This window comes from Poecilia formosa, unplaced genomic scaffold (assembly GCF_000485575.1).
Source record: "Poecilia formosa unplaced genomic scaffold, Poecilia_formosa-5.1.2 Scaffold32, whole genome shotgun sequence".
NCBI lineage: Eukaryota > Metazoa > Chordata > Actinopteri > Cyprinodontiformes > Poeciliidae > Poecilia > Poecilia formosa.
Genome location: NW_006799971.1, coordinates 1,727,642 through 1,754,747, shown reverse-complemented (window position 1 = coordinate 1,754,747; position 27,106 = coordinate 1,727,642). Strand labels below are relative to the sequence as shown.

The following is a 27,106-nucleotide window of genomic DNA, read 5'->3' as shown; positions in this document are numbered from 1 at the left end:
TCAAGTATATTATTAATAATATCAGGAGTGGTAATAACTTACACACTTCAGCTTTTAATCAAAGAGGACTGGAGGCTTCAAATAACTACTGCTGGTCAAATTCCGGTGCAGACTTATTCAGATTAGAGAGCAAATAATTAATACACTAAAAATCTGTAAGGGCCAAACATTTCAGTAGCATGGATGATGAAGAACCACTAGGGGGAGCAAGTGTTCAGTTAAATTCAGAATAGACCTAGAGAAATACTGTTAAAAATCTTTATTTGGAACGTAATTCAGTAAATGCTTGAGAAAAGTTGCACAACTTTAAATACTGTTTAAGTTATAATGCTTTCCAAACACGACTGATTAAACGTCCACCGGTTTAATCCACAAGTCCGTTAATCAATAACTTGTAGATAGTTTTTAGGGACGAGGGCCCGTTTTCCCCTCAAGTCCCCCAGAAACCATTCATCATCCACTGACTCCAGGTTGGTGACGATGTCCCCGACCTGCGGGTGAAGGAAGAGGACAGGTGGGCTGGGGCCTGAGTTTTGGTTCCGTATTGAGAATGAAGAATGAATATGACAAACACCACCGTACCTTGAGTGAGAGCTCCTCCTCACAGTCTGATGTGAAGCTGTACAGAGCCGTTCCCATCAGGCAGCCAGCGGCTCCGTCCTGCTGCTCTCCTGATGAGGAACGCAGCAATGGGTTAATCTTCACCGTTTATCGGCGCTCAACTAAGCTGTTTTCACACCTGATAGTTCGGTAGGTGATATTCGATTGAGGGCCAAAATTACATTTGTTCCATCTTCAGCTGCTGCGGTTAACTTTCACCCTGCACTGAGTCAAACCAACCAAACCCTTTGAAATACATGTTGCCCTCCTCACCTGTGGTGGTGCTGCACCAAGAACTACTGAAGGAAACTACACAAAAACCTCTGAAGAAGATGCTGACCGCAGCTTCCTTCTTTGCAAAATGCCGGGATGGCCGACAAACCAATAATAATATTTAATGCAATAACATAATCAATAGAAGATACATCCAATAAAATGTCCAATAATTACATTGGACTCTGATCCAGAATCAAGCAGCATTCTGGGAGATGTAGGCAGAGGAAAGTCTATAACCTCTTTACCTCTCATGGCGAGCTACGCAAGGTTGGTACCATCAACACACTCATTCGCTCTTTGGTTACAAAGAAACAACGTGTTGAGTAACTTGTGCAGCAGCAGTTTTATGTCTTGCCACTGTGCCTCAAAACTGCTTAAAAATAAAAACTATTTGGAGAGAAAACTGTGGATAAAACAGGAAAACTTGTCATCAGTTTGGCAGGATATCAGATATTTTAAAACAAAAAAACTGAACAAAAGTTATCTATATCGACCGATATCACACCCTTATATCGTGATACAACATGTGATTTTAGCTGTTGGAGGATTTCTCTTTTGTTTTGATAAAAAATAAATAAATAAATCTACAGGTCATTTCTGCCTCTAGTGCTACTTTTGGTTGTATTTACCCAGAGTGCCCTGCGCTTTACTCCACTTCCTGCTTCTGGAGTGGTCTCTGAACCGCTTGGCATTCACACATACGTTTGAACCGCACCAGAATTCACTTCAACCGACCTGAAACCGAGGATTGTAGGGGGACCAGAGTTGGATTACGTGTTCACACCTCCCCAAGCAAACTGGACTTTCTAAACAAATCTACTGGAGTTGGATTAAAGCAGATTTAACAGGGCTGGTGTGAATGCAGTCTCAGATGAAACAGCTTCAGCTGCACAAGTTAGGGCGACATTCTCTCCACATCTGCTGGTTCTCTGTTCACATGGATCGGGTTATGACATGCATATTTATTGATCAGTTTGTCATATGATTAAATACTGAACATCTGAATAGAGAACTTTCTCCTCATCGTGCAGGGTTAGGTTTGCACATTAAACTTTTGGCGGTTAAGTTTTCAGCTTTTAGAACCATTAACACCCTGCTGAGAACTCTCTGTACCTGACGAGATGTCGACGAAGGCCCTGGGAAACATGCCCTCCCTGCCGTTGAGCCTGCCACTGCTCCACTCCTCGCTCAGGTGCTCGGTGATCAGGATGCAATCGTCTTTCTGAAATGACAGCTCGTCCTGGGTCTTTGCCGCATAGTCGTACAGAGCCACCGCCCACTGCACACCGGACCTGGCGGTCTGAGGACGAACAGAAGAATCAGAATGTAAATTTAAGTCATAAGCATCCGTTGAGTTTTCTGTTTTAGGTTCATGTGTTCCAGTCTGATCTTTGGTGACGTTAATGCTTGTGTAAATAATGGCTACCTGGGCAGGTTTGGCAGCTGCTGCTTGTCCAAAGGCAGAATGAGCAGCAAGACCTGTGGAAACAATAACAATAATGAAGCAGCACTAAGTTTGCATTTGACACAGGATCTGGCAGAGTTCCAGCCTGCTGCAGGTGTCTTCATTTGCAACTGAGCTCATTACAGGGTGCTTCAACAAGCCAACCGCTAGCCTACATCTGCACTAAAACCATCTTTGACGTGCCTGATATTGTTGGAACAAGTATTTGTGTCCAAGTCTCCTAATAATCTGAGGCACTCAGTCGCTCTGACAAGAAAGTTAGCTGCCTGATTCGTCCTGGAACAACGGAAAAACGGGGCTACTGGTCCCGCAATGACGTCTTCGAGCCGGACTAACGTTTCTGGTTGTCCTCATGGTTGAGTCGTACCGACACTCAGTTTGTTTCTCAAGATTTACTCGTTATCTTGAGAAAACCATCAGGAAAGAAATGATGCCGCTCCGTCCGCTCTCAGCTTCTGTAGACTCACATGGCATCTGGAGAAAAGTCTTATGGTCAGAGAACACAGACCAGAAAACTGTCGGCTCACTGTGAAGCACGGTGGTGGCAACCATGTTGTGGGGTTTCTGACAGTGGTAGTACTGCACTGCACAGTTTGTGTTTGGGTCCAGATTGGTGTTCCAATAGGACAATGATCCCAAACAATGTTTGCAGCAGGCTAACATGAAGCTTCTGGAGCTTCCTGTCAAAGCCCAACCTTCACTCTGTAGACAGTTTGTTGACTTCAAAGCTGGATCCATGTCAGGAAACTAACTGGTTCAAATAAACTCCACCAAATCTCACATATTGAGCCAAGATGATCCCAGGAGCCTGTTGATGCCTGTAAAAAGGTCAATGTGGAACTCGACGCCCGTGGCTTGTTTGAACCCATAATTCACCTATAAGTTTGACCCAATGCGGATAAAATATTGTGCATCCAATTATTATTTTTAGTTTTTCTTTTCCCCAGTCATTGAAGTTGTAATCAATCCACCTCTGGGGGAAAATAACAACTGAAACTAATCTTTTATTTACTGTAAACTTGAAACATTTTGTTGGTCAAACAGAACAGCTGAACATTAATGTACATGGAAGCAGAGGAGTTGCCGGAGTTGCTGACTTGTATTTGGATGCAGAGTCTCCTCCGTCTGGACCGGACTTTAATGAAACAAAAACAGAGGCACAAATTCCTCTGAGGCAAGAGAAGCAACTCCATGAAGACTGAAGAACGGATGAGGTCATTTCATTAAAGGGGCAGTATTATGGCATATTTTATAGCACAATCAAGTAACTATATTATCTTTAGTTGCTATAATTGATTTTGTAATTTAGCGCCTTGAAATTGGGCCTCTGTCTCTTTAAAAACTCCCGCTCTTTTTGAAACTCCGCCTTTTAACCCTTTGACAACATTTTAACCAGCTGTTAGGTTCACCCAGAGGTTTTCCACAGCTGAATGGTTGCATGGGAGATTAAAGGATTTTTTATGGAAGTAAATATGTGCCATCAGAATTTGAATAAAAAAATGCAAAAAATCGTCTCAAATTCAGCGTCTAAAAATTCGCTGTACTAAAATGGCAAGGTTACTTCAGGTCACAGACATTAGCAATCATTGTCAGATTTCAACACCCAGCCAATCACATGACCCAAGTGTCATATTGAAGAAATACCAGCATCTCCAAGGCTGGCGACCATGGAGGCGAACGCAAACCCAACCCCAACAGTGAGTCTATGCTTTCATATTTCTGTAGTATATTTTATTTTGCGCATGAAGTTTGATACATTATCTTAAAGCTTGATTTGAAACACGGGTTTGGGCCGTTGTTAATCTTACACCGTGTAATGCTGGCATATTAGTTTTCGCTACCTCCTAGACCCCCAGCCCCCTCCCCCCTTCTCTTGGCTGTCCCACACCCAGTTTTCCCGTGTTTTATTTCAAAAAGGAATACCACTTACGCCGAGTCTAGAATCTTTAAAGAGAACTGATGGGTGGCGACTTTCCGGGTTGTTTGTATGTTGTCTTAGGTGAGACTGAGACAGGCAGCCTTAGTAAAGTCGTAATTTTCCGGGAGATGCTACCGCTAATGTAGTAAGCTAACATGGCTGCCTTGTATGAGTTCACAGGGGGCTGTGAACTCTTCCAACATTAATTATAACCACAACCCCATTCTGTTCATCTACTGTATTGTTCATGTGACTTCATTTATGAATAAATTAATACATTTATGGTCATTATAGCGTCATCCAAACTACTGCTTCTCTTATCAGACAAGTGTTGATATACAATATTAACTTACATTCTTCTTACTTTGCGGTACAAAACGTCGTTCTGTTACCTAGCAACATTAGAAACAACCTCCTTTTATTTAATTTGATTTTAACTAATTTTGAAGAAAATATATGCTTGTAAGTACATCTGTTAACTTATTAAAATCCTTTTAAGAATCAAAGCAACACTCCAGGTAAAGCTAAAAAAAAAAACAGTCTATTTTACATAATACTGCCCCTTTAAGATGACAGGATGAGCCTGAACCCGGTTCAGATTACTTCAGCTAAAGCAGAACCAAAATGAGGTGTGAATCGTCCTCACCTGGCAGCGCCACCCCGGCAGCCGGACCCGGCTGCTGCCTCGGAGGCGGAGGCAGATCCTCGATGACCTCCACAAAGTTCAGAGGGAAGATGCCCACAGAGACGCCGACCTGCCCCCGAGCCCAGTCCTCCCCCACGTACTCCTTCAGCTGGATCACGTCCCCCTCCGAGAAGGACAGCTCGTCGCTGTGCTCCCCCTCGAACTCGAACCGGGCCACACACCTGGGACCGCTGCTGGGGACAATTCACACGTCCGGTCAGCCTCTTGGGATGGTTGGACAAGGACAACGCAAAGGTTCAAAACCCAACAGAACAGTACCTGACGGAGGCAGCTTGCGTCTTCTTCTTCTTGGCTAACGGTGTGGGTGATTTGGACTAATTGGGGGAAAAAAAAAAAAATCACCATCAACTTCCTTTCATTCATTCATAGATTTTCTCTACGTTATATTTATAGAATGGGTGCTTGCTTGAAACTTACCAGTACTTCGACATAACTGATGGGAAAGAACCCAGTGGAGCCGTTACAGGTGCCTCTGTACCACTGGCTGTCCACCTGCTCCACNATTTCATTTATAGGTCATATTTAATATAGATAGCATTTTTCTAACAACTGAAGGCAGCATCGTTTATTGACACTGTGTGCCTGGAAAACACATAATACTGGCCCTTTAAAGCCTCTTTAAAATAGAAATGTACAATATCAACTTTAAATATTTCAAAAAGCAGAAAAAAAATTTGTGACCTCTCAGGCCATAGAACACACTAAGAACAAAACCAGAACTCACTCTTTACATTAAACCATCACTGGGTTAGATACATGTTATCAGGGGCCCATTGGACAACCTTTTGCCTTCAGACCCACCAAAGTTCCTGGTAGATTCAACAACTCATTATCATCTTGTTGTGATTCAGAAACCAGGTTGAGATTATTGGAGTGTTGTGATGTACAATAAAGACATAAGGTGGGTGGCATGGTCAGTATCAACACTGTGTGGCCTTTAAACACGGCCTGGTCAGTACAAAGACCAGTGGGGAGAAACTATCTTCCAGCCCATTGCACCTCGAGTCTGATGCAACACAGAATGGATCCAAGCTGTTGATTTTTCTACCTTACCATGAAATATTTCCACTGAACTCAGACTTCATTTTAGTCTGAGTTATATGAGCTATTGTTTGCATTTCTATAATTTTATCTTTGCTACATCTTCTAAACCGATCAGAGCTGGTAAAAACCAAACATCACAGAGCTAAGGAAGGTACATGTGTTTTATTTGTTCATATTTTACAGGATTGCTTGTTTTTACTTGCATTTCCTTCATTAGTTGGCATTGGTAGCTGGAGGGATTATACTAACAGACAACATTCCTAGCAGGGTCACCGTAGGCGGAGACAGTCAACATGCCTGTTTGACCTGTTAATGCAAAGAAACTAGTTAAACCTGTTCAAAGCTTGTGATATTGCCATGTCTGACGATAACTATTACTTTAATCACTTTTACTCCCAATATTTTGAAAGAAAAATTATTTTGCATGTTTTAGGTCAAAAGTCATTGATTAAACATTTTCTGTAGGAATTTTGTGGATCAAATAAATTGCTTATCATATAAAGTTTTATCCTATTTCAGTGAAGGCTGTGCAGATTTTTTTGTTGTATACTTTTTTATATAGTTTAAGTTAATATTGGTTTGGTAAACTGATTTTGAATGTTTTAAAACAGTCTTCCCTTCTATGGAAGCTTTTTTGGGTGCTTCTGTTCAATTGTTATTACTATTATTATGTAAAATAACAATAAATCAGAACATTATAATGTAATTATTTCAAAATTTCAATTAAAAAAAGCAAACTCATATGGCATGTAATAGTAGATTCTAAATCTAACGAAAACTCAAAACTGGACTTATCAAGTTCTCCTTTTCTATTTTTACACAATTACTAAGAAGACAGTTGACTGAAAAGGCCAAAGGTTCCAGACAGCCAAGCATCGACAGTGTGTGTGTGTGTGTGTGTGTGTGTGTGTGTGTGTGTGTGTGTGTGTGTGTGTGTATGCGCGCGCGCGCGCGCGCGTGCGTGCGTGCGTGTTGCCCATTCAGATCTGCATGAGGAAAAGCTGCCCCACTTCTCCCAAGACCAAAGGTACCAAAGTCCAGGACGTCACTGCACCCTGACTGACAAACTTTCCTAATCTGAAATCTAGAAAAGTGCATTTTAATTGGGCATTAATTGTGTATTATTTGTCTATTCTCAACAACATCCATTGAGTATGGGTCACCTGTATTTATGTGTGTTTAGTCAAGTTTCATTATTGAATCTGTCAAGTGTATTTTTGAGTAGAAGTTGTTGTATGTTTGTGTTCCTATCCATTTAAATAAATGACCGATGGATGCTTTGGTTTGTACCTGTCATTTTTCATCTTATGCAGATTTTAATTTGGGAATCTAAGTAACTAAAATTTTCTCATCTGCATCAATTGCCTGTGCTGATGGACCGATTTGGTTTAGTTTTTGATTTCAGGTTGAGAACCTCACAAAATCATTCAAACATGCCTCTACAACCATTTGAATATTCAGCAAGTCAATATTTCCAGATTAAGAATCAAATTTTCTGAGAAGCCTATTTAGGTAGGGTTTTCATAGTTGGAGACCATAATCATCAAAAGTAACAAAAAGAAAAATTTAAAATATAGTGTAATAAATATGTACCACACATGACATTTACTTACAATTACAGGCCCAATTGACAAGATAACAATTCTGAGATTTTACCTTTATTAATTTTAATAGCTGTATTTTCGTTGTTATTATTATTCATTTGACATTCTTTGAATAAAGAAAAACAAGTTTTATGTTAATTTTAATAACCAAAATAGACAAAACCTATACTTTAAAGGTTGTTTTGGATGCTATGAAATACGTACTATAAAAACTAATGGACTCTAAACATATTAGTTCGCATGACTTATATTTTTCATTGATTGGTGAAATAATTTTAATTTAAAGAAAGCAAAATTTAAAATTCAAAAGTTTGACCGCACTATTTTTGTAAGCAGCCTTTAACCAGCAGAGGGAGCCCACAGAAATGACCAGAACCCGCGATAATTCAAGTGTCACGTCCCCGGCTTGACGTTCTCCTTAACTCTCGCGAGATTTCCTGTTTCCTCCTCTTTCGCTCCCTGTAGCCAACATGGCAGTCGGCAAGAATAAGAGGCTGACCAAAGGCGGCAAAAAAGGTGCCAAAAAGAAGATGTAAGTCAAAAATTTCTTCACGGGTACACGGAATAGGTGTTCTGCTTCTCACCGTTGTTCTTTCGGCGAGATAAATGTGACGGATGAAGTTGATATTAAACAGATTGTAGAGGTGAGGACGCTGGTCTTGTCGCTGCCGGCCTCTGTATCTGTGTATGGAGCTCAGACACGCTCTCTAGCAGAACTTCTTAATGTGGCTTTCTACCCCTTAGTTTAACTTACACAAAGCGCAGAGACTGTTTTCAGTATGCCTAGAGAAAGGGTAGAGTTCGGTGTCTCTGTAGTCAGTTATTGTAGCGATATTTGCCGAAGCTGCTAAATGTTAGCAGTGCTGTGTTAAGCGATGAGTTAGCTGCCTGCAGCACAGTTTAGCTCCAGACCAATTGAAAGAGTTTACCGTTAGGCTGAGTTACATTTCAGAATCACTAGAGAGTGCTGAAGAAGTTTAAAGCTAAAAACTGTTTCTTGTTCACAGTGTGGACCCGTTCTCTAAGAAGGACTGGTACGATGTGAAGGCACCAGCCATGTTCAACATCCGCAACATTGGCAAAACCTTGGTCACCAGGACTCAGGGAACCAGTAAGTCTGCATTCTGTACCCGGGGACACTTTAATATGTAACCATTTTTCTCTACAGGGTCTTTTAGGGAAAACAAATGTACAGCTAACATTTAGTCACAATAGTTTCCTTGTGTTTTCAGCAAAGATATTGGTAATAGATAATAAATAGGTATTTTTCAGCTTTACATGCACAGATTGTTGGGATTAAATGATTCTATAATACTCTTAGTTACTTTGAATTGTAAAAATTACTTGGTTCTAAATAGTTCTTGGTTAGTAGATCACTTCATTTTTGCAAGTTGTACATTCAAATTGTCCATTACTGTCTTCTTGTTTTTATACTACAAACAGGGTTTTTTTAGGATACAAATAATAATGATTTAGATGAACAATGTATTACAAAAAAAATGCAAAGATAAAGAAGATGGATGTGTTAGAACAGCAGGAACACTTTATGCAGTATTGGTTGCACAGTAGCATGTGGTTCAGGCTAGTTTATACCAACTACTGGATACGAAAGGTTGAACAAAATATCCATTTTGAAAGGTGTACTGTTGTATATGTTTAATTTGCTAAACTAATATTCCTCAGACCTCTTTATTTTGTCTTTTTGTAAAGAGAGTTTATGTTTGTGGCTTCAAATCATGAGGAATTTCCATGGTGGAAACTAAAAAAAAATCCCACTTTTGACACCTAAAATGTGTCAAAAGTGGGACCGCACTCTAGTCCCGTCAGGATAAGACTGAATCGCCGCTCCTCTTCATATTGTCATGTTGTTTGAACTCTTTACGCTCCTCTTTGTTTGTCAGGGATTGCCTCTGATGGACTGAAGGGACGCGTGTTCGAGGTGAGCCTGGCTGACCTGCAGAACGACGAGGTGGCCTTCCGCAAGTTCAAGCTCGTCACCGAGGACGTTCAGGGCAAGAACTGCCTCACCAACTTCCACGGCATGGATCTGACCCGCGACAAGATGTGCTCCATGGTCAAGAAGTGGCAGGTAATGTTTGGAAGCAGCTTCATTGTTAAGCTGTGGTGAGCTTTTCAGATGTTTGTTTTCTGCAGTTATTCTTCTTTGGGTTTTTTTAAATAAATTGATCATTTGTCAGCCTGAACAAGAATGGAAGATGATTTGGTTTAGTTTTGTGGCAGTATTGGTACTGGTTTAGATATTGACTATGTGGGGCTTTCCAATAGGGATCCCCGTTTTTTTTTGTTTTTGTTTTTTTTTTTACTTCTGATACGATGCAAAAGGTTTAGTATCAGCTGATACAGAAAATCAGACAAATGTGCAAATTACAAATTAATTTGCTAACTCTGCACCAGTATAGCACACCTAAATATACAATTAGCTTCACAAGCTTGGTCAAACATGTAAAAACAACTTTAATTTGTTCAGTCAGTGCAACTAGGAGTAGAACAGACAATGTAAAATTAAAAAAAAAAAGAAGGGGGGGAAAAAAAGCACAAAACATAGACTTATACTGAATAGATTTGTCCTTATGGATCAGCCACATTGTCCAACATAGATATTTTTTCTATATTGGCACAGATTCAGATATTGTTTGATCGGTGCATCTCTAGTTTGTGAATATGATTTTCCCAGTTTGAGTATAATGTTGCAGAGACCAGTTATGGTTACCGGTCAACACGGGTTGTAGTTAATTAGTGCATCAGTGAACATGGCTGATTAGAGAAGCTAAAGCAACACATCGAGATGTGACATAATGAAGTATTATTAGTCATCGTTCCATATATTGTTGCTTTGAGTAGATTGACAACAAACTTCTGTAGTGAAAGTGTCATGGTCGCTCTCTGATTCGGGGTTCAGATTGGCATACAGTCTGGCTGACATGGACATCTGGAACATGTGTGTTTTTCTACCTGGATCAGCCTTGTAAATAGATCTGCAGATCGTAGGAGTTAAACTCCACGCTGTCTTGTGATTTGCATTGATCAGTAGATTGAGAATGTGTCCCGGTGTTTTTCCTCAGACCATGATCGAGGCCCATGTGGACGTGAAGACGACCGACGGATACCTCCTGCGTCTCTTCTGCGTGGGATTCACAAAGAAGCGCACCAACCAGATCAGGAAGACGTCGTACGCCCAGCACCAGCAGGTCCGCCAGATCCGCAAGAAGATGATGGAGATCATGACGCGTGAGGTCCAGACCAACGACCTGAAGGAAGTGGTCAACAAGCTGTAAGTCCACTTCCTGAGCAGCAGAGGGAAGCTGAACTCCTGATGTTTGGGTGGAAGATGTCTGACGCGCTTTGTTTTTTTATGGTGCGTTTCAGGATCCCTGACAGTGTCGGCAAAGACATAGAGAAGGCGTGTCAGTCCATCTACCCCCTACACGACGTCTACGTCCGCAAGGTCAAGATGCTGAAGAAGCCCAAGTTTGAACGTAGGTCCACCTCCTCTGTTGACGGCCATGTGGGAGCGTGTGATGAAATACTGTTTCGGTCCCATATGACTGCCTGATTACTGTTTGAGATCAGCTGATGCTCCTCTCTAACTTGGACATCACTGCTTCAGCACCGTTACAGGCGGGAGGAAAAGAAACAAATTTGTTCTTTTTCATTCCAGTGGGCAAACTGATGGAGCTCCACGGTGAAGGCGGCTCCACCACCACCGCAAAGGTTTCTGGGGATGACACTGGAGCCAAGGTGGAGAGGGCCGATGGTTATGAGCCCCCCATCCAGGAGACTGTCTGAACACCCCAACAGATTTAATAAAACATGTAAATGACCAACAAACGTGTCTGTGGCTGTGTTTGTGAAGGAGCTGCTTTTGGTGTCAGTTCTTACTATAAAAGGTCATATTCAATAAATAATTCAGAGTTCATTTCAGTAACTTTATTCATAGTGATATAGAGATATGAGGGATTAATGAAATGTTCAGAGGTTTCCAGAGGTACAAGGTCTTGACCATCATAGTGAAACGTTTCCTGCTGTAATTGCTGCAGAGAGTTCTGGAGGCAGTCAGCCTGAGACTCTGCTGAGGAGCTGAGCAAACAGATTGGTTTTTTCCCCATCTGCTCCACACCTTGCAGTTGTCTAGAAAAAACTTCCCCAAAACATGATGCTTCCACCTCCATCCTCATAGCTGGGAGATCTTGGGATTTTTCCACTCCACACCTTAAGAATCTCCAGCCAACTCTCTGATGGACTTTGCTTTACAGTCAAAACTGGTTCCTCCTGTTGGATTGTGCACATTTTCTTTCCACTAAACTTCCCATGAACTGATGCAGTTGATTCATAGGGGTCAATATTTGTAGAGAATAACCATCTCATATCTGGTGTCTCGCATGATTAGGTTCTGCCATAATTTGTGGTCGTTTCCAGTCAAATTTTCCGAGAAGCTGAATTCTGGGTTTTCCATTAACTGGAAGCAAAAAAAAAAAAAAACCCTAAAAGATCATTTTAATGAGTTTCAGTTCTTGAACTGAAATGCATTTAATCTCGTACATTTGAGTTATCAAGTATATTATTAATAATATCAGGAGTGGTAATAACTTACACACTTCAGCTTTTAATCAAAGAGGACTGGAGGCTTCAAATAACTACTGCTGGTCAAATTCCGGTGCAGACTTATTCAGATTAGAGAGCAAATAATTAATACACTAAAAATCTGTAAGGGCCAAACATTTCAGTAGCATGGATGATGAAGAACCACTAGGGGGAGCAAGTGTTCAGTTAAATTCAGAATAGACCTAGAGAAATACTGTTAAAAATCTTTATTTGGAACGTAATTCAGTAAATGCTTGAGAAAAGTTGCACAACTTTAAATACTGTTTAAGTTATAATGCTTTCCAAACACGACTGATTAAACGTCCACCGGTTTAATCCACAAGTCCGTTAATCAATAACTTGTAGATAGTTTTTAGGGACGAGGGCCCGTTTTCCCCTCAAGTCCCCCAGAAACCATTCATCATCCACTGACTCCAGGTTGGTGACGATGTCCCCGACCTGCGGGTGAAGGAAGAGGACAGGTGGGCTGGGGCCTGAGTTTTGGTTCCGTATTGAGAATGAAGAATGAATATGACAAACACCACCGTACCTTGAGTGAGAGCTCCTCCTCACAGTCTGATGTGAAGCTGTACAGAGCCGTTCCCATCAGGCAGCCAGCGGCTCCGTCCTGCTGCTCTCCTGATGAGGAACGCAGCAATGGGTTAATCTTCACCGTTTATCGGCGCTCAACTAAGCTGTTTTCACACCTGATAGTTCGGTAGGTGATATTCGATTGAGGGCCAAAATTACATTTGTTCCATCTTCAGCTGCTGCGGTTAACTTTCACCCTGCACTGAGTCAAACCAACCAAACCCTTTGAAATACATGTTGCCCTCCTCACCTGTGGTGGTGCTGCACCAAGAACTACTGAAGGAAACTACACAAAAACCTCTGAAGAAGATGCTGACCGCAGCTTCCTTCTTTGCAAAATGCCGGGATGGCCGACAAACCAATAATAATATTTAATGCAATAACATAATCAATAGAAGATACATCCAATAAAATGTCCAATAATTACATTGGACTCTGATCCAGAATCAAGCAGCATTCTGGGAGATGTAGGCAGAGGAAAGTCTATAACCTCTTTACCTCTCATGGCGAGCTACGCAAGGTTGGTACCATCAACACACTCATTCGCTCTTTGGTTACAAAGAAACAACGTGTTGAGTAACTTGTGCAGCAGCAGTTTTATGTCTTGCCACTGTGCCTCAAAACTGCTTAAAAATAAAAACTATTTGGAGAGAAAACTGTGGATAAAACAGGAAAACTTGTCATCAGTTTGGCAGGATATCAGATATTTTAAAACAAAAAAACTGAACAAAAGTTATCTATATCGACCGATATCACACCCTTATATCGTGATACAACATGTGATTTTAGCTGTTGGAGGATTTCTCTTTTGTTTTGATAAAAAATAAATAAATAAATCTACAGGTCATTTCTGCCTCTAGTGCTACTTTTGGTTGTATTTACCCAGAGTGCCCTGCGCTTTACTCCACTTCCTGCTTCTGGAGTGGTCTCTGAACCGCTTGGCATTCACACATACGTTTGAACCGCACCAGAATTCACTTCAACCGACCTGAAACCGAGGATTGTAGGGGGACCAGAGTTGGATTACGTGTTCACACCTCCCCAAGCAAACTGGACTTTCTAAACAAATCTACTGGAGTTGGATTAAAGCAGATTTAACAGGGCTGGTGTGAATGCAGTCTCAGATGAAACAGCTTCAGCTGCACAAGTTAGGGCGACATTCTCTCCACATCTGCTGGTTCTCTGTTCACATGGATCGGGTTATGACATGCATATTTATTGATCAGTTTGTCATATGATTAAATACTGAACATCTGAATAGAGAACTTTCTCCTCATCGTGCAGGGTTAGGTTTGCACATTAAACTTTTGGCGGTTAAGTTTTCAGCTTTTAGAACCATTAACACCCTGCTGAGAACTCTCTGTACCTGACGAGATGTCGACGAAGGCCCTGGGAAACATGCCCTCCCTGCCGTTGAGCCTGCCACTGCTCCACTCCTCGCTCAGGTGCTCGGTGATCAGGATGCAATCGTCTTTCTGAAATGACAGCTCGTCCTGGGTCTTTGCCGCATAGTCGTACAGAGCCACCGCCCACTGCACACCGGACCTGGCGGTCTGAGGACGAACAGAAGAATCAGAATGTAAATTTAAGTCATAAGCATCCGTTGAGTTTTCTGTTTTAGGTTCATGTGTTCCAGTCTGATCTTTGGTGACGTTAATGCTTGTGTAAATAATGGCTACCTGGGCAGGTTTGGCAGCTGCTGCTTGTCCAAAGGCAGAATGAGCAGCAAGACCTGTGGAAACAATAACAATAATGAAGCAGCACTAAGTTTGCATTTGACACAGGATCTGGCAGAGTTCCAGCCTGCTGCAGGTGTCTTCATTTGCAACTGAGCTCATTACAGGGTGCTTCAACAAGCCAACCGCTAGCCTACATCTGCACTAAAACCATCTTTGACGTGCCTGATATTGTTGGAACAAGTATTTGTGTCCAAGTCTCCTAATAATCTGAGGCACTCAGTCGCTCTGACAAGAAAGTTAGCTGCCTGATTCGTCCTGGAACAACGGAAAAACGGGGCTACTGGTCCCGCAATGACGTCTTCGAGCCGGACTAACGTTTCTGGTTGTCCTCATGGTTGAGTCGTACCGACACTCAGTTTGTTTCTCAAGATTTACTCGTTATCTTGAGAAAACCATCAGGAAAGAAATGATGCCGCTCCGTCCGCTCTCAGCTTCTGTAGACTCACATGGCATCTGGAGAAAAGTCTTATGGTCAGAGAACACAGACCAGAAAACTGTCGGCTCACTGTGAAGCACGGTGGTGGCAACCATGTTGTGGGGTTTCTGACAGTGGTAGTACTGCACTGCACAGTTTGTGTTTGGGTCCAGATTGGTGTTCCAATAGGACAATGATCCCAAACAATGTTTGCAGCAGGCTAACATGAAGCTTCTGGAGCTTCCTGTCAAAGCCCAACCTTCACTCTGTAGACAGTTTGTTGACTTCAAAGCTGGATCCATGTCAGGAAACTAACTGGTTCAAATAAACTCCACCAAATCTCACATATTGAGCCAAGATGATCCCAGGAGCCTGTTGATGCCTGTAAAAAGGTCAATGTGGAACTCGACGCCCGTGGCTTGTTTGAACCCATAATTCACCTATAAGTTTGACCCAATGCGGATAAAATATTGTGCATCCAATTATTATTTTTAGTTTTTCTTTTCCCCAGTCATTGAAGTTGTAATCAATCCACCTCTGGGGGAAAATAACAACTGAAACTAATCTTTTATTTACTGTAAACTTGAAACATTTTGTTGGTCAAACAGAACAGCTGAACATTAATGTACATGGAAGCAGAGGAGTTGCCGGAGTTGCTGACTTGTATTTGGATGCAGAGTCTCCTCCGTCTGGACCGGACTTTAATGAAACAAAAACAGAGGCACAAATTCCTCTGAGGCAAGAGAAGCAACTCCATGAAGACTGAAGAACGGATGAGGTCATTTCATTAAAGGGGCAGTATTATGGCATATTTTATAGCACAATCAAGTAACTATATTATCTTTAGTTGCTATAATTGATTTTGTAATTTAGCGCCTTGAAATTGGGCCTCTGTCTCTTTAAAAACTCCCGCTCTTTTTGAAACTCCGCCTTTTAACCCTTTGACAACGTTTTAACCAGCTGTTAGGTTCACCTAGAGGTTTTCCACAGCTGAATGGTTGCATGGGAGATTAAAGGATTTTTTATGGAAGTAAATATGTGCCATCAGAATTTGAATAAAAAAATGCAAAAAATCGTCTCAAATTCAGCGTCTAAAAATTCGCTGTACTAAAATGGCAAGGTTACTTCAGGTCACAGACATTAGCAATCATTGTCAGATTTCAACACCCAGCCAATCACATGACCCAAGTGTCATATTGAAGAAATACCAGCATCTCCAAGGCTGGCGACCATGGAGGCGAACGCAAACCCAACCCCAACAGTGAGTCTATGCTTTCATATTTCTGTAGTATATTTTATTTTGCGCATGAAGTTTGATACATTATCTTAAAGCTTGATTTGAAACACGGGTTTGGGCCGTTGTTAATCTTACACCGTGTAATGCTGGCATATTAGTTTTCGCTACCTCCTAGACCCCCAGCCCCCTCCCCCCTTCTCTTGGCTGTCCCACACCCAGTTTTCCCGTGTTTTATTTCAAAAAGGAATACCACTTACGCCGAGTCTAGAATCTTTAAAGAGAACTGATGGGTGGCGACTTTCCGGGTTGTTTGTATGTTGTCTTAGGTGAGACTGAGACAGGCAGCCTTAGTAAAGTCGTAATTTTCCGGGAGATGCTACCGCTAATGTAGTAAGCTAACATGGCTGCCTTGTATGAGTTCACAGGGGGCTGTGAACTCTTCCAACATTAATTATAACCACAACCCCATTCTGTTCATCTACTGTATTGTTCATGTGACTTCATTTATGAATAAATTAATACATTTATGGTCATTATAGCGTCATCCAAACTACTGCTTCTCTTATCAGACAAGTGTTGATATACAATATTAACTTACATTCTTCTTACTTTGCAGTACAAAACGTCGTTCTGTTACCTAGCAACATTAGAAACAACCTCCTTTTATTTAATTTGATTTTAACTAATTTTGAAGAAAATATATGCGTGTAAGTACATCTGTTAACTTATTAAAATCCTTTTAAGAATCAAAGCAACACTCCAGGTAAAGCTAAAAAAAAAAACAGTCTATTTTACATAATACTGCCCCTTTAAGATGACAGGATGAGCCTGAACCCGGTTCAGATTACTTCAGCTAAAGCAGAACCAACATGAGGTGTGAATCGTCCTCACCTGGCAGCGCCACCCCGGCAGCCGGACCCGGCTGCTGCCTCGGAGGTGGAGGCAGATCCTCGATGACCTCCACAAAGTTCAGAGGGAAGATGCCCACAGAGACGCCGACCTGCCCCCGAGCCCAGTCCTCCCCCACGTACTCCTTCAGCTGGATCACATCCCCCTCCGAGAAGGACAGCTCGTCGCTGTGCTCCCCCTCGAACTCGAACCGGGCCACACACCTGGGACCGCTGCTGGGGACAATTCACACGTCCGGTCAGCCTCTTGGGATGGTTGGACAAGGACAACGCAAAGGTTCAAAAGCCAACAGAACAGTACCTGACGGAGGCAGCTTGCGTCTTCTTCTTCTTGGCTAACGGTGTGGGTGATTTGGACTAATTGAGGGAAAAAAAACAAAATCACCATCAACTTCCTTTCATTCATTCATAGATTTTCTCTACGTTACATTTATAGAATGGCTGCTTGCTTGAAACTTACCAGTACTTCGACATAACTGATGGGAAAGAACCCAGTGGAGCCGTTACAGGTGCCTCTGTACCACTGGCTGTCCACCTGCTCCACCTCAGTCACAACGTCTCCTGCTGAGAGGCTCAGCTCCGACGGGCCCTCTGTGGTCACAACCAAAGATTTAAAGTCTCAAATAAAACACTGGATTTTCTAAGATTGTTTTAAGAAAATAAGAAAAAAACAAAAACAAAAAAAACACCATCTCCAGAGCAAAACATCAAGAAATTTAGTATTCACCTCTGTTTCCTTAAATAAATAGAGTGTAACCAGCTGCTTTTAAAAGTCAGCTGATTAGTACATGGCAGAGATGAAAGTTATCAATTAATGAGTTACAGTTGATTCTTATTGATCGACTATCGGTTATTATTTTCTTAAAAGCCTGTTTTTTTCCCTCTTAGTTAAGAGGGCCAACTGTCTTTCTGTAATAAGAAAGGCTAAATTTTTCTTAATATGCTTTTTTTTTTCTTGAAAAAAAAAAAAAGAATAAATAAAATTTAATTAAAAAAGAAGCACATCATTAAAGAGCACATTTGTCATCTGACAATATTATAACAATATAATGGGGTTTGGGTTTTAATTGTCAGTTAATTATAAATGCAGAGTCAAAGAACGTAAACTCTTACCTGGAACAAAGTCATGCAGAGCCTTCACCTTGAGCCCATCGGCACATCCACCCGAAGCAGCTGCACCTTCTTCCTGCAGGGAAACAGATCAGCTCTCAAACTAGCGCTTAGCCTCCACAGATTCATTTCCTAAACCAATTAATTACCTGTGGGTGTGAAAAATCAGAGTCCAGAGGAGTTATGATCTTCATTCGGGACTTGTGGACTCTCCCTCTGGTTTCTCCGATCTGGCATTCAAACTCACTGTGGCTGATCTTCTCCAGAAGCAGAATTACTTCATCTTTCTGTTAGGAAACCACCAAATTCATAAGGTTCTGTAGAACTCAGTCTACACAGAACGACGCTGTGGATGTTTCAGCCACCTGCAGAGTCAGCTCCTCCGAGTTCCTCCCGTCAAAATCAGCAGATGCGATCCCGTGAGGGAGCGGGAGCTGGTGGCGACAACCCAAAACTGAAACGCCGTCTCAGAAAGATGAATTTCAAACACACGCAGAGCCCTGAGCCAGTATCTTTCTCACCATGTAGTTGTTGTAGAGGCGGTGGCCCGGAGCGGGCCTGGGAGGCAGCACCAGGCCTTTCTTGGTCGGCTTCTGAGACTTGAACTTTGGCGAAGATCGCTGCGGCTCCGACTGAGATCGACCCGCTGCCTGAAGGCTGGGGGGGGGAGGTCTGCCGGGGCCCGTCTTGGCCGGAGGGGGCCGGGGAGGGAGGCTTATGTTCCCACTGGGCTTCCTGAAGCACAAAACCCATCAGGAACCCTCAGCTGGGTCACATCTTATCGACTTAAAACAAGCTCCTATATCTTGCTGAAAAGTTACTTGTAAGTTTTGTCTTATTTCATGTATTCTAAAATATTTGGACTGTAAACTAGACTAACAATACTTGGTAAGATTTTGTTTTTTTGCAGTTTGGGATATAAAAACTGTTTTAACTGACCTGGGTGGAAGCGGCGGCTCTGGTCCGGCGCTGAAAGTGTTCTGCAAAGCAACAACATGACAGATTTTCAGTACTCCTATTAAACATGTGAGGTAAAGGTGGGCTGCACAGTAGAACCACTGACACCACATTTACACTATAAAGATTTAAGACTTTCCTACTGAAGGAAAGATATTAGCTGCTTATAAACTGTCAGCAGAACCTTTCAGCCTGTGAAGATTCTCATACCTTTCACATTTCTGGCTCTCGGTGAAGTCAGTCTCACCTGAAATGACTTTGAGGATCTAAGGGTCTCCTTATAGCTCGCTGAGGAGGAGTTTGTTGATCCTATGGGCTTTTTAACTGGAAGAGGAGGAGCATCATCCAGAAAGTTATCTGTCATTGAAGAGAGAGCCATGTTTAATGGGAAAAATATGACCAACTCAGGGCTCTGACATAGCTTGGTAAAAGTGCTGACAGCAGGTAAAAATGTGTGGAAATCACACAAATTCCACTCTGGACCTGTTAAGATGAAACTCCACGCTCACCTGAAGCAGCCTTGCTAGGAACCCTGATGGTGGTTGGTCTTTTCCATGTGCCCTGTCTGCTGACAGAGCTGACATCGCCAGCCAAACTATACTGAGGTTTGAGCGGCACTTTTTCTGAACAAAGAGAGAAAGCCGACCGATTAGCCATGTAGTTACGCTGCATTGACAAGAAAAGGTTGGACATCCATGATGCACTGCAAAAACACAAAATCATACCAAGTAGTTTTGGTCTAGTTTCTAATGTGACTGTCTTAGTACACTTGAAATAAGATGTAGCTAGCTTACAAGATATAGGAGCTTGTCTTAAGTCAATAATTCCTTAATATTGATGAAAAATATTCAAGTTCCACTGGCAGATTATTTCACTCTTGGGGAAAATGTCCTGTTACAAGTGAAATAATCTGCCAGTGGAACATGGTATTTTCTGTCATCTCTGATTTCTTTTCAAAAAAGAAAACGAGAAAAACTAAATTGCTAAAAATCGGATTGGTACGAAAATGCTATTTTTAAGCCCTAATTACAAACTTAAAGAATGATTCAATCTTTCACCGGAGCAGGCCATCTAACAGAAACAAAGCTCTACTCACTGACTGGGCCGGCCACGCTCTCACTCTCCTCGTGTGAGTTGTAGTTGTTTATGTTCAGGTTGGGTCTGAGTGGCTCTTTGAATGGTTTCACCGGCGGTACGGGCGGAAGCGGAGCCGGTTCCTCTTTGTCGACGCCGTCGGACCTGGTCAACCCGAAAGGTCGTGACCTGTGGGGCTGACCCCCGTTGCTGTGTAAGGCCTCCAGCTCCTCTCTCACCGAATGCCCCACTGGTTTGGTAGGAGGCTTGGGTCTGGTGAGCGGTTCTTGGTTTTGTGAGTTTTGAGAAGCGAACATGTTCTGACTGGAGTTATTTGTGCCATTAGGTTTAAAAGTTGCAGGAGGTTTAGAAGCAACTGGGGGTCTGTAGGTGGCCCTCCTGGGTGGAAGGTTTGGTGTGGCTGCTTGTGACCCATTGTCCTCTTCGGTACCAGTTTGGCTCTCAAAAGCTTGAATCCTGGCACGGATGTTTCGGTGATTGTGGTCGTCACTCATTGTTCCATCTGCATCTTCATCCAACGACTTCTCATACAACTGGTTGATGTAGTACCGGCCCTCCTCACACTCGCTACGTTCACCGAAGACCTCCAGTAATTCCTCCAAGTACTTATTGGTGGGAACGTCTCGTGGAAAAGACTGAAACACGTCACAGTTTTCTCCAAGTGTAACCAAAGTCTGATGCTCCTCTTTTGTGTCGTTTTTGTTCAGTTTCGTTCGGGGACGTGGAACAGGTCTCTGAGCGTTGTCTAGGTTTGAAGCAGCACGCTGAACAGAAGTAGAGTCAGACTGATGATCAGTCACGTTTGTCCAGTGGACGGTGACGGATCTGCTCGTACGTTGGGGGACAGACTCATCAGATTCCCAGTGGTCTGGATCACAGGGACGACTACAACCCTCTGTACTGGTGTGCTCCGCTGATCTATCTACAACCTTTATGCCTCTTTTTACCTCCGATGCTTTTGGAAATGAAGACCTCGGAGGCTTTTGGGGCTTGTTAGCTGAACACAGAAAGAAAATCACAGTTAGAGCCCAACAGAGGCAAGAAGAATCAAGTCAAGCACATTTCAGCAACAAAGCAGTTCAAAGTGCGTTACACCATAAAAACATAATAAAGTAACCATCTATGAAACAAACAGTAAACATTACATTTTGTCAAATGCCATCATTTGATGGCAATGTTGATCAATATTCCAGTTATTATGAATCAAAAGCAACTCCAAACAGGCAAGTTTTTAGCCTTGATTTAAAGGAACTTGGTGTTTCCGCTGTTTTGCAGTTTTCTGGAAGTTTGTTCCAGGTTAGTGGAGCATATAAACTGAATGCTGGTTCTCTGTGTTTGGTTCTGGGGATGAGGACCAGACCAGAACCAGAAGACCTGAATGGTCCCATCCGGTCTGGACAATTGGTACAACAGCAGCAACGACAACAGGTCTCTAATGTCTTTTGCTAATTTGAAGCTCTTCTATTGAGATGAACCTGTACTTTGAGATAAGGCAGGGGTTCCCAAACCTTTCCATGCCATGGCCCTCCATAGAAAATTAACCTCTGGCAGGGACCCGCTTGGCAAACCCACAAACAATGCTACAAAATATGTAAAGAAACATCAACTTTTAGTATCATTTTTATTCACTGTTCAATAGTTATTACATTAATTTAGCATAAGTGCTTCCTCGTAACTTCTGATTTTAGATGGCAATGAGTTTATTCTGTGACAGAAAATTTCATCAGACAATATCAAATAACAACAGTCTTATTACAATCCCCTCTTTTGATACGAAAATATGTTTTTATTTTATTCCCACAGTTCTCATGATTTTTTGTAGCACGGTTCCTTCGCTCCTTTTCTTGTCAGAAACTTCTCCATTTCTTGCTAGCTATGCTAGCTTGAGGCAACCAACCCGAAAATGAGCATCAGACATAACATATAAATAAATTTTTTTTTTTTTAAATGACAAAACAGAAAACAGAAATTACAATGAAAAATTTAAGATTAAAAAAATGCATGCCATTTCAATATCTTTTATTTTTGCATTTTTCCCCCTCATCTTCCTTCCAGCTTTAAGAGGCCCCCACAGCGCCCCTTATCACAGCCTCTACTTTGAAAGACACTTGTGTAAGGCAACGAGATCCCAGGATCAGGCCTCACCTGCAGGGCTTCTCCCTGGATGTGGCGAGGCGGCGCCGCAGTGTGGATCAGAGTGTTTCCTAAGCAGCTGGGTCTGTGTTCCACTCTGACGTGGGGCCGCAGTGGGCTTGGCCGGCTGCTCTGACTGTGTCTTCTCTTTAATCACCTGGTCATAGGATGGTGGCAGCTGAGTCATGAAAAAGAGCGTCTGATGTTATCTTGTATCTGAGTGTATTGATATGTCCCAGTATTAGGAAATGTCTGTGAAATTAAGTCTTTTTAGTTATTTATTGTTTTAGGGATGCACCAATATGAACTGAAACTACATGTTTCAGTTCTCTCCATGGTTGTAGTAACAACCTCCTCAGCAGGTCAATGTTCTGTCTGACATTGATATTGCTGGTATGGCTGATGAGCCATAAATACTGATGATATACATATTTTTCAACCGTTTCAACACCTTTAAAAAAAAAAAAAAAAAACAGAAGCAGATGGCAACAAGATGAAAAAAAATATTGATTGGACTAGTTTTATTTATTTGACCAATACCAATATGTTAAAAAATGACTAATATCATTTTATGACTACTGACTAATTGATTTTAGTGCTGATATATTGTGTATCCCTAGGTATATGCAGCAAATATGAAGAGAAAGCCTACCTGTGAAGCAGTGGGGATGCCAGTGGACCAGCCTGTTTGAGGAGGAAAAACCACTGGGCCTCCAGTGAACCAGGCGCTTCTGGTCAGAGGTTCCACTGAGACGATGGTGATGTTTGGTCGCCTGAAGGACAAACAGCGAGCGCTTACTGAGAACGCCACACCACAGAGACAAACCACCATACACACACAGACCAACACTTTCAGTTCAATTCAAACACGATAAATACAGATTTAGCCCTGGCAGCCGATGAGGTTGCCTCATGCCTGACATTTCCGCACCTTCATGAGCAAACAACACCATCAAGATGTAAATAGAAGAATGATGGATTAATAAAATATTTACCTCCTCTCTGCTCTGTTGTCACCTTGAGAGTTTGTTCTTGCTGAAAGAAGAAAGATACATTCACGAACTTTGATCTGCTTGCTTTTAAAAATACACAACTATCACTTTAAAAAAAAGGTTTCAAAATATAACTGAATAAAAAAGTGGTAAAAAATAAAAAAGCTAAAGGATTTCACAAGCATTTGTCTGAAAATGACTTATTTTTAACTTCAATGAATGATAAAAAAAAAATGAATTTCCCTGATGTGTATGTATATATACATATATATAAAAACATACTTCTCTTGATAGCAGCTCGTAGAGAAGACAGTGGTCCTTGACTAAAAATAAGAATTTAAGAAAAAGTTATTAAAAAACATGATCATTCCTGTATAATAATAAGAGCAGAATAACAAAGTAGGACGTTAAAACAAATCATAAATCTTTATGCTAAATATCAGACATTGTCATAATTATCAAACATAGCCACCCAATGTGCTGACAATAAAGGAAAACTAAAAACAACCAAACTCATAAATGCATTAAGGTTTCCACAGAAAGAGATAAAAAGGGGAAATTTAGTGACACACAAAAGGAGAAGAAAAAAACCCAACACTTTAAACAAGAATTTTCCATCACATCATGTACTTCAGTGGTGTCCACAGTTGGTCTTCGATGGCCGGCATCCTGCATGTTTCAGTTCTCTCCACGGTTGTAGTAACAACCTCCTCAGCAGGTCAATGTTCTTAGGCCTTCTACTGAGCCATCGTTTGATCCAGGTGTTTGAAACCAAGAAGAGAACATGCAGGCTGCCGCCCTCCTGGACCGACTTTTGACACCACTGATGTACTTCACACAGCAAATTAAAAGGATAAAAAGACAAATAATTCTGTGCTGAGATACAGACAAAACATCTCCCAATGAAACTACTAAAAACAGCGGACTTGTTCCATCCAAACTTTGTCAAATTAAATGCAAGTTTGGATGCAACTAACCTAGATAGCCTTACGCTAACGCAGTGCCACGGTAATATATGTCAAACTTCAAGTTAAATCCTGTATAAAAGCACTCCTTTAAGCATGACTCATTATGCAGACATTATGGCTGTTTAACTCTCAGAGTGAAGACGGTGGAGGTTCAGTTGATGTAGACGAGCTGCCTCGTCACCTGAGACAGACGGAGCGTCTCCAGACAGAGGCGGCTCCTCATTAAAGAACACAGAGCAGGAAGGGGAAGGAAAACATCTCCAGTCCTCCTTCTTGTTGTTCATCACCGTCGATCTAATTGATCTGCATAGCTGTAAACACAGACTGAACAGCGTATCTGTGTGTTCCGTGGTTCTAACGGCGTCACTGTTGTTCACACTGCGATCATTTGAATAGTTGGTTTCTACAACTGAATGAGCAGCTACGATACGTATCAGCTCCTCCTCACGTTTAACTCAAACGGTAGAGTCATACCTGTGGTCCAGACGTCGTGTTTTTGTTCTCCCAATCAGATCTACGGATAAAAACACAGCTTTCCGTTATTGAGGAGCAACAACTCAAAAGCGTATTTTGAAGTTTTGTTTGAATCACAGTTGTAATCAGTCCAGCAGATAAACCCAGTAAATTAGGACAATGCATCCATCAAGTCAGCAGTCAGCATCAAGAGCCGCTTTTCCATTGACCATATAAATACGGAATTCGACATTTCAAAAATAAATTCGCTTAATTGAAATATGTGAACTTCGAAAAAACTCGGTTTTTTGAAATAAAAGTTTTGGCGCCTGTTGAGTTTTTTCTTCTTCTTCTGGTCGTATCGAAATTGGTTTACTTTTGTGGAGTAAGCCAACAACCGGATGTTGCCACAGGCACAACCCACGAAGAAGAAGAAGAAAAAGAAGACAACAGGAAGTAGTTGGAGGATCATGGCGCAGCATGATTTTAATGACTTAAAACGTGAACAAACTTATTCAGGTAAATAAGGTGTGATTTTTTTTTTATTGCCTTTTTAATTTAATGGAAACACCGCAATTGCGAAATTGTGTTTTTTTCAGCATTAGCAGAACACTTGCAAATCTTTGTGCACATTTTTAATGCAAATGCAGGTAATGTAAATATGCCAGAGTTAGAACAACAATTAATTTTCATCATCTGTCCTAATGCAGGTAAGAACATGAAGCATCTCACAGGTAATTGGCAGCACTGAGTTCCACTCAGTTGGTTACAGGCAAAAGGGGGTTGAATACTTTTTTACACTGCACTTTTCAGATTTTTTATTTTGTAAAAACTGTTTTTAATTGTGTATAATTTTTTCTATTTCATAATTGTATCCCACTTTGTATTTTTTCACATACAATTCCAATGACATATATTCGTTTTCAATGTGACAAAATGTGGAAAAATTCAAGGTGTATGAATTCTTTAGCAAGCCACTATATGTCTGAGCTGTACACCTTTTTTTTTTTTTTAAATAAAGTTGCTCCTACTATTAACAAAAACCTGCTCTTATAAGGAAAAGTAAGAACAAAGTGAACCAGTTATTGGAATCTAAAGTTAAAATAAACTACCAGGTGAGATTTTTTTAACACACACCAGATAAAAGGTTTAGCCTCTTCACTTCCTGTCTGCTCAAAACATTGAATGCTTTTGAGCAATAAGATCCGTGATCAACTGATCAACAGCCTTACATGCCTAGAACCATAACATATGAAATAAAGAGTCGATTCAGTATGAATCATTTTTCCCTGGAGTGCCTCTCCTTGTTTCTGAGCATACAGCTTCAGCCAGAAATAGAAGAGCCTGAACCGAACCAGCAGGGCGGAATGTGGAAGAACCAGTTCGCAATTAAATTTATACACCACCCTGAACACCCTCAGGACTTCTCGTGCAATATTTGATTTTGACTTTCATGTCTAACACAAACAGCCACTGAACAAGCATGAAAGAGTTCTCTAAGAAGTAGTATTCAAACAGAACAAAGAGCTGATTGTTTTTGACACCAAGAAGAAAATAGCAGGTAGAGGTTGAAGATGGCGCCAGGAGCTTCCTACGTCACTGTCGTCAGATCCACCTGTCGCACACCTGTTACTGATTGACTGTTGGATCCACAGTGCTGCTGATGAAAGTTACACTTTAACAGGAGGTTCAGGTTTTGATTTTTCCCACAGAGTTTTAAGGTCAGACCATTTTCCTCGTGTAATCTTCCGGCAGACTTGCGAGAGTCTCACCGGTGCTAAACGACACAACTCTGTCCACATGTCTAATAATGCTCCTACCTCTGAGGCGCTAGAAGGTTAAAACACCGTCTTCAGGACGAAGGGGACATTTCTCATCGAGCTCTGTCCCTCCGGCTTGTTTCCAGTATGATACTGCCAGTGTTTGAAGCTGGTAGTAACACACCTGCTGAAACAACAAGAGGAGGGACGGCCTTTGTTGTGCCTCCCATCTCCTGCATTCAGATGCTCAGCCTGGCCAATCTCGTGAGCTGGAATGTGGTTTTTCAGGAAGTGGACAAACTGAACCAGCCGGATCGACTCCGTCACCACTCCTGAATGCACTAAAAGTCTTCATGATGCCCAGGTGTTAATGCACCATTAGTGCATTCAGAAGTGGTGACGGAGTCGATCTGGCTGGTTCAGTTTGTCCACTTCCTGAAAAACCACATTCCAGCTCACGAGATTGGCCAGGCTGAGCGTCTGAATGCAGGAGATGGGAGGCACAACAAAGGCCGTCCCTCCTCTTGTTGTTT

The 27,106-nt window shown here is 41.7% G+C and overlaps 2 protein-coding genes across 4 annotated transcripts in view; one reads left to right on the top strand and one right to left on the bottom strand.

The window, feature by feature from the left end:
* Positions 1 to 244: 244 nt before the first annotated feature.
* LOC103136473 (SH3 domain-containing protein 19-like) overlaps positions 245 to 27,106 on the bottom strand; it is a 30,087-nt gene continuing 3,225 nt past the window's right edge. Inside the window, exons 2-22 of one of the 3 annotated variants that reach the window (XM_016670330.1) lie at positions 24,835 to 24,874; positions 23,675 to 23,715; positions 23,396 to 23,435; positions 23,053 to 23,173; positions 22,413 to 22,578; positions 20,269 to 21,264; positions 19,682 to 19,795; positions 19,420 to 19,529; positions 19,155 to 19,195; positions 18,737 to 18,950; positions 18,581 to 18,649; positions 18,365 to 18,502; positions 18,219 to 18,291; positions 17,641 to 17,696; positions 5,383 to 5,457; positions 5,224 to 5,279; positions 4,906 to 5,138; positions 2,303 to 2,355; positions 1,990 to 2,176; positions 583 to 671; positions 245 to 491 (exon numbers count right to left, since the gene is read on the bottom strand). In XM_016670330.1, the coding sequence (XP_016525816.1) occupies positions 381 to 491; positions 583 to 671; positions 1,990 to 2,176; positions 2,303 to 2,355; positions 4,906 to 5,138; positions 5,224 to 5,279; positions 5,383 to 5,457; positions 17,641 to 17,696; positions 18,219 to 18,291; positions 18,365 to 18,502; positions 18,581 to 18,649; positions 18,737 to 18,950; positions 19,155 to 19,195; positions 19,420 to 19,529; positions 19,682 to 19,795; positions 20,269 to 21,264; positions 22,413 to 22,578; positions 23,053 to 23,173; positions 23,396 to 23,435; positions 23,675 to 23,715; positions 24,835 to 24,874 (3,023 nt within the window). In that variant the 3' untranslated portion in view covers positions 245 to 380. Of the gene's footprint in view, positions 492 to 582; positions 672 to 1,989; positions 2,177 to 2,302; positions 2,356 to 4,905; positions 5,139 to 5,223; positions 5,280 to 5,382; positions 5,458 to 12,427; positions 12,675 to 12,765; positions 12,855 to 14,172; positions 14,360 to 14,485; positions 14,539 to 17,088; positions 17,319 to 17,406; positions 17,463 to 17,565; positions 17,697 to 18,218; positions 18,292 to 18,364; positions 18,503 to 18,580; positions 18,650 to 18,736; positions 18,951 to 19,154; positions 19,196 to 19,419; positions 19,530 to 19,681; positions 19,796 to 20,268; positions 21,265 to 22,412; positions 22,579 to 23,052; positions 23,174 to 23,395; positions 23,436 to 23,674; positions 23,716 to 24,834; positions 24,875 to 27,106 lie in introns of those variants that run through there. The other 2 variants (XM_016670332.1, XM_016670331.1) reach the window with 2 other exon arrangements.
* LOC103136416 (40S ribosomal protein S3a) lies at positions 8,036 to 11,462 on the top strand. Its single transcript, XM_007549656.1, has 6 exons — positions 8,036 to 8,145; positions 8,621 to 8,724; positions 9,515 to 9,702; positions 10,697 to 10,905; positions 11,001 to 11,110; positions 11,293 to 11,462. Exons 1-6 carry the CDS (start codon positions 8,084 to 8,086, stop codon positions 11,418 to 11,420), a joined length of 801 nt encoding a protein of 266 aa, XP_007549718.1. The 5' UTR covers positions 8,036 to 8,083; the 3' UTR covers positions 11,421 to 11,462.

Excerpts from the sequence above, each read along its gene's own strand:
- LOC103136416 (XM_007549656.1), top strand. The coding sequence starts at position 8,084 with ATGGCAGTCGGCAAGAATAAGAGGCTGACCAAAGGCGGCAAAAAAGGT. Across the intron at positions 8,146-8,620 it reads AAAGGTGCCAAAAAGAAGAT|TGTGGACCCGTTCTCTAAGA; the intron begins GTAAGTCAAAAA and ends TCTTGTTCACAG. Across the intron at positions 8,725-9,514 it reads CACCAGGACTCAGGGAACCA|GGATTGCCTCTGATGGACTG; the intron begins GTAAGTCTGCAT and ends TTTGTTTGTCAG.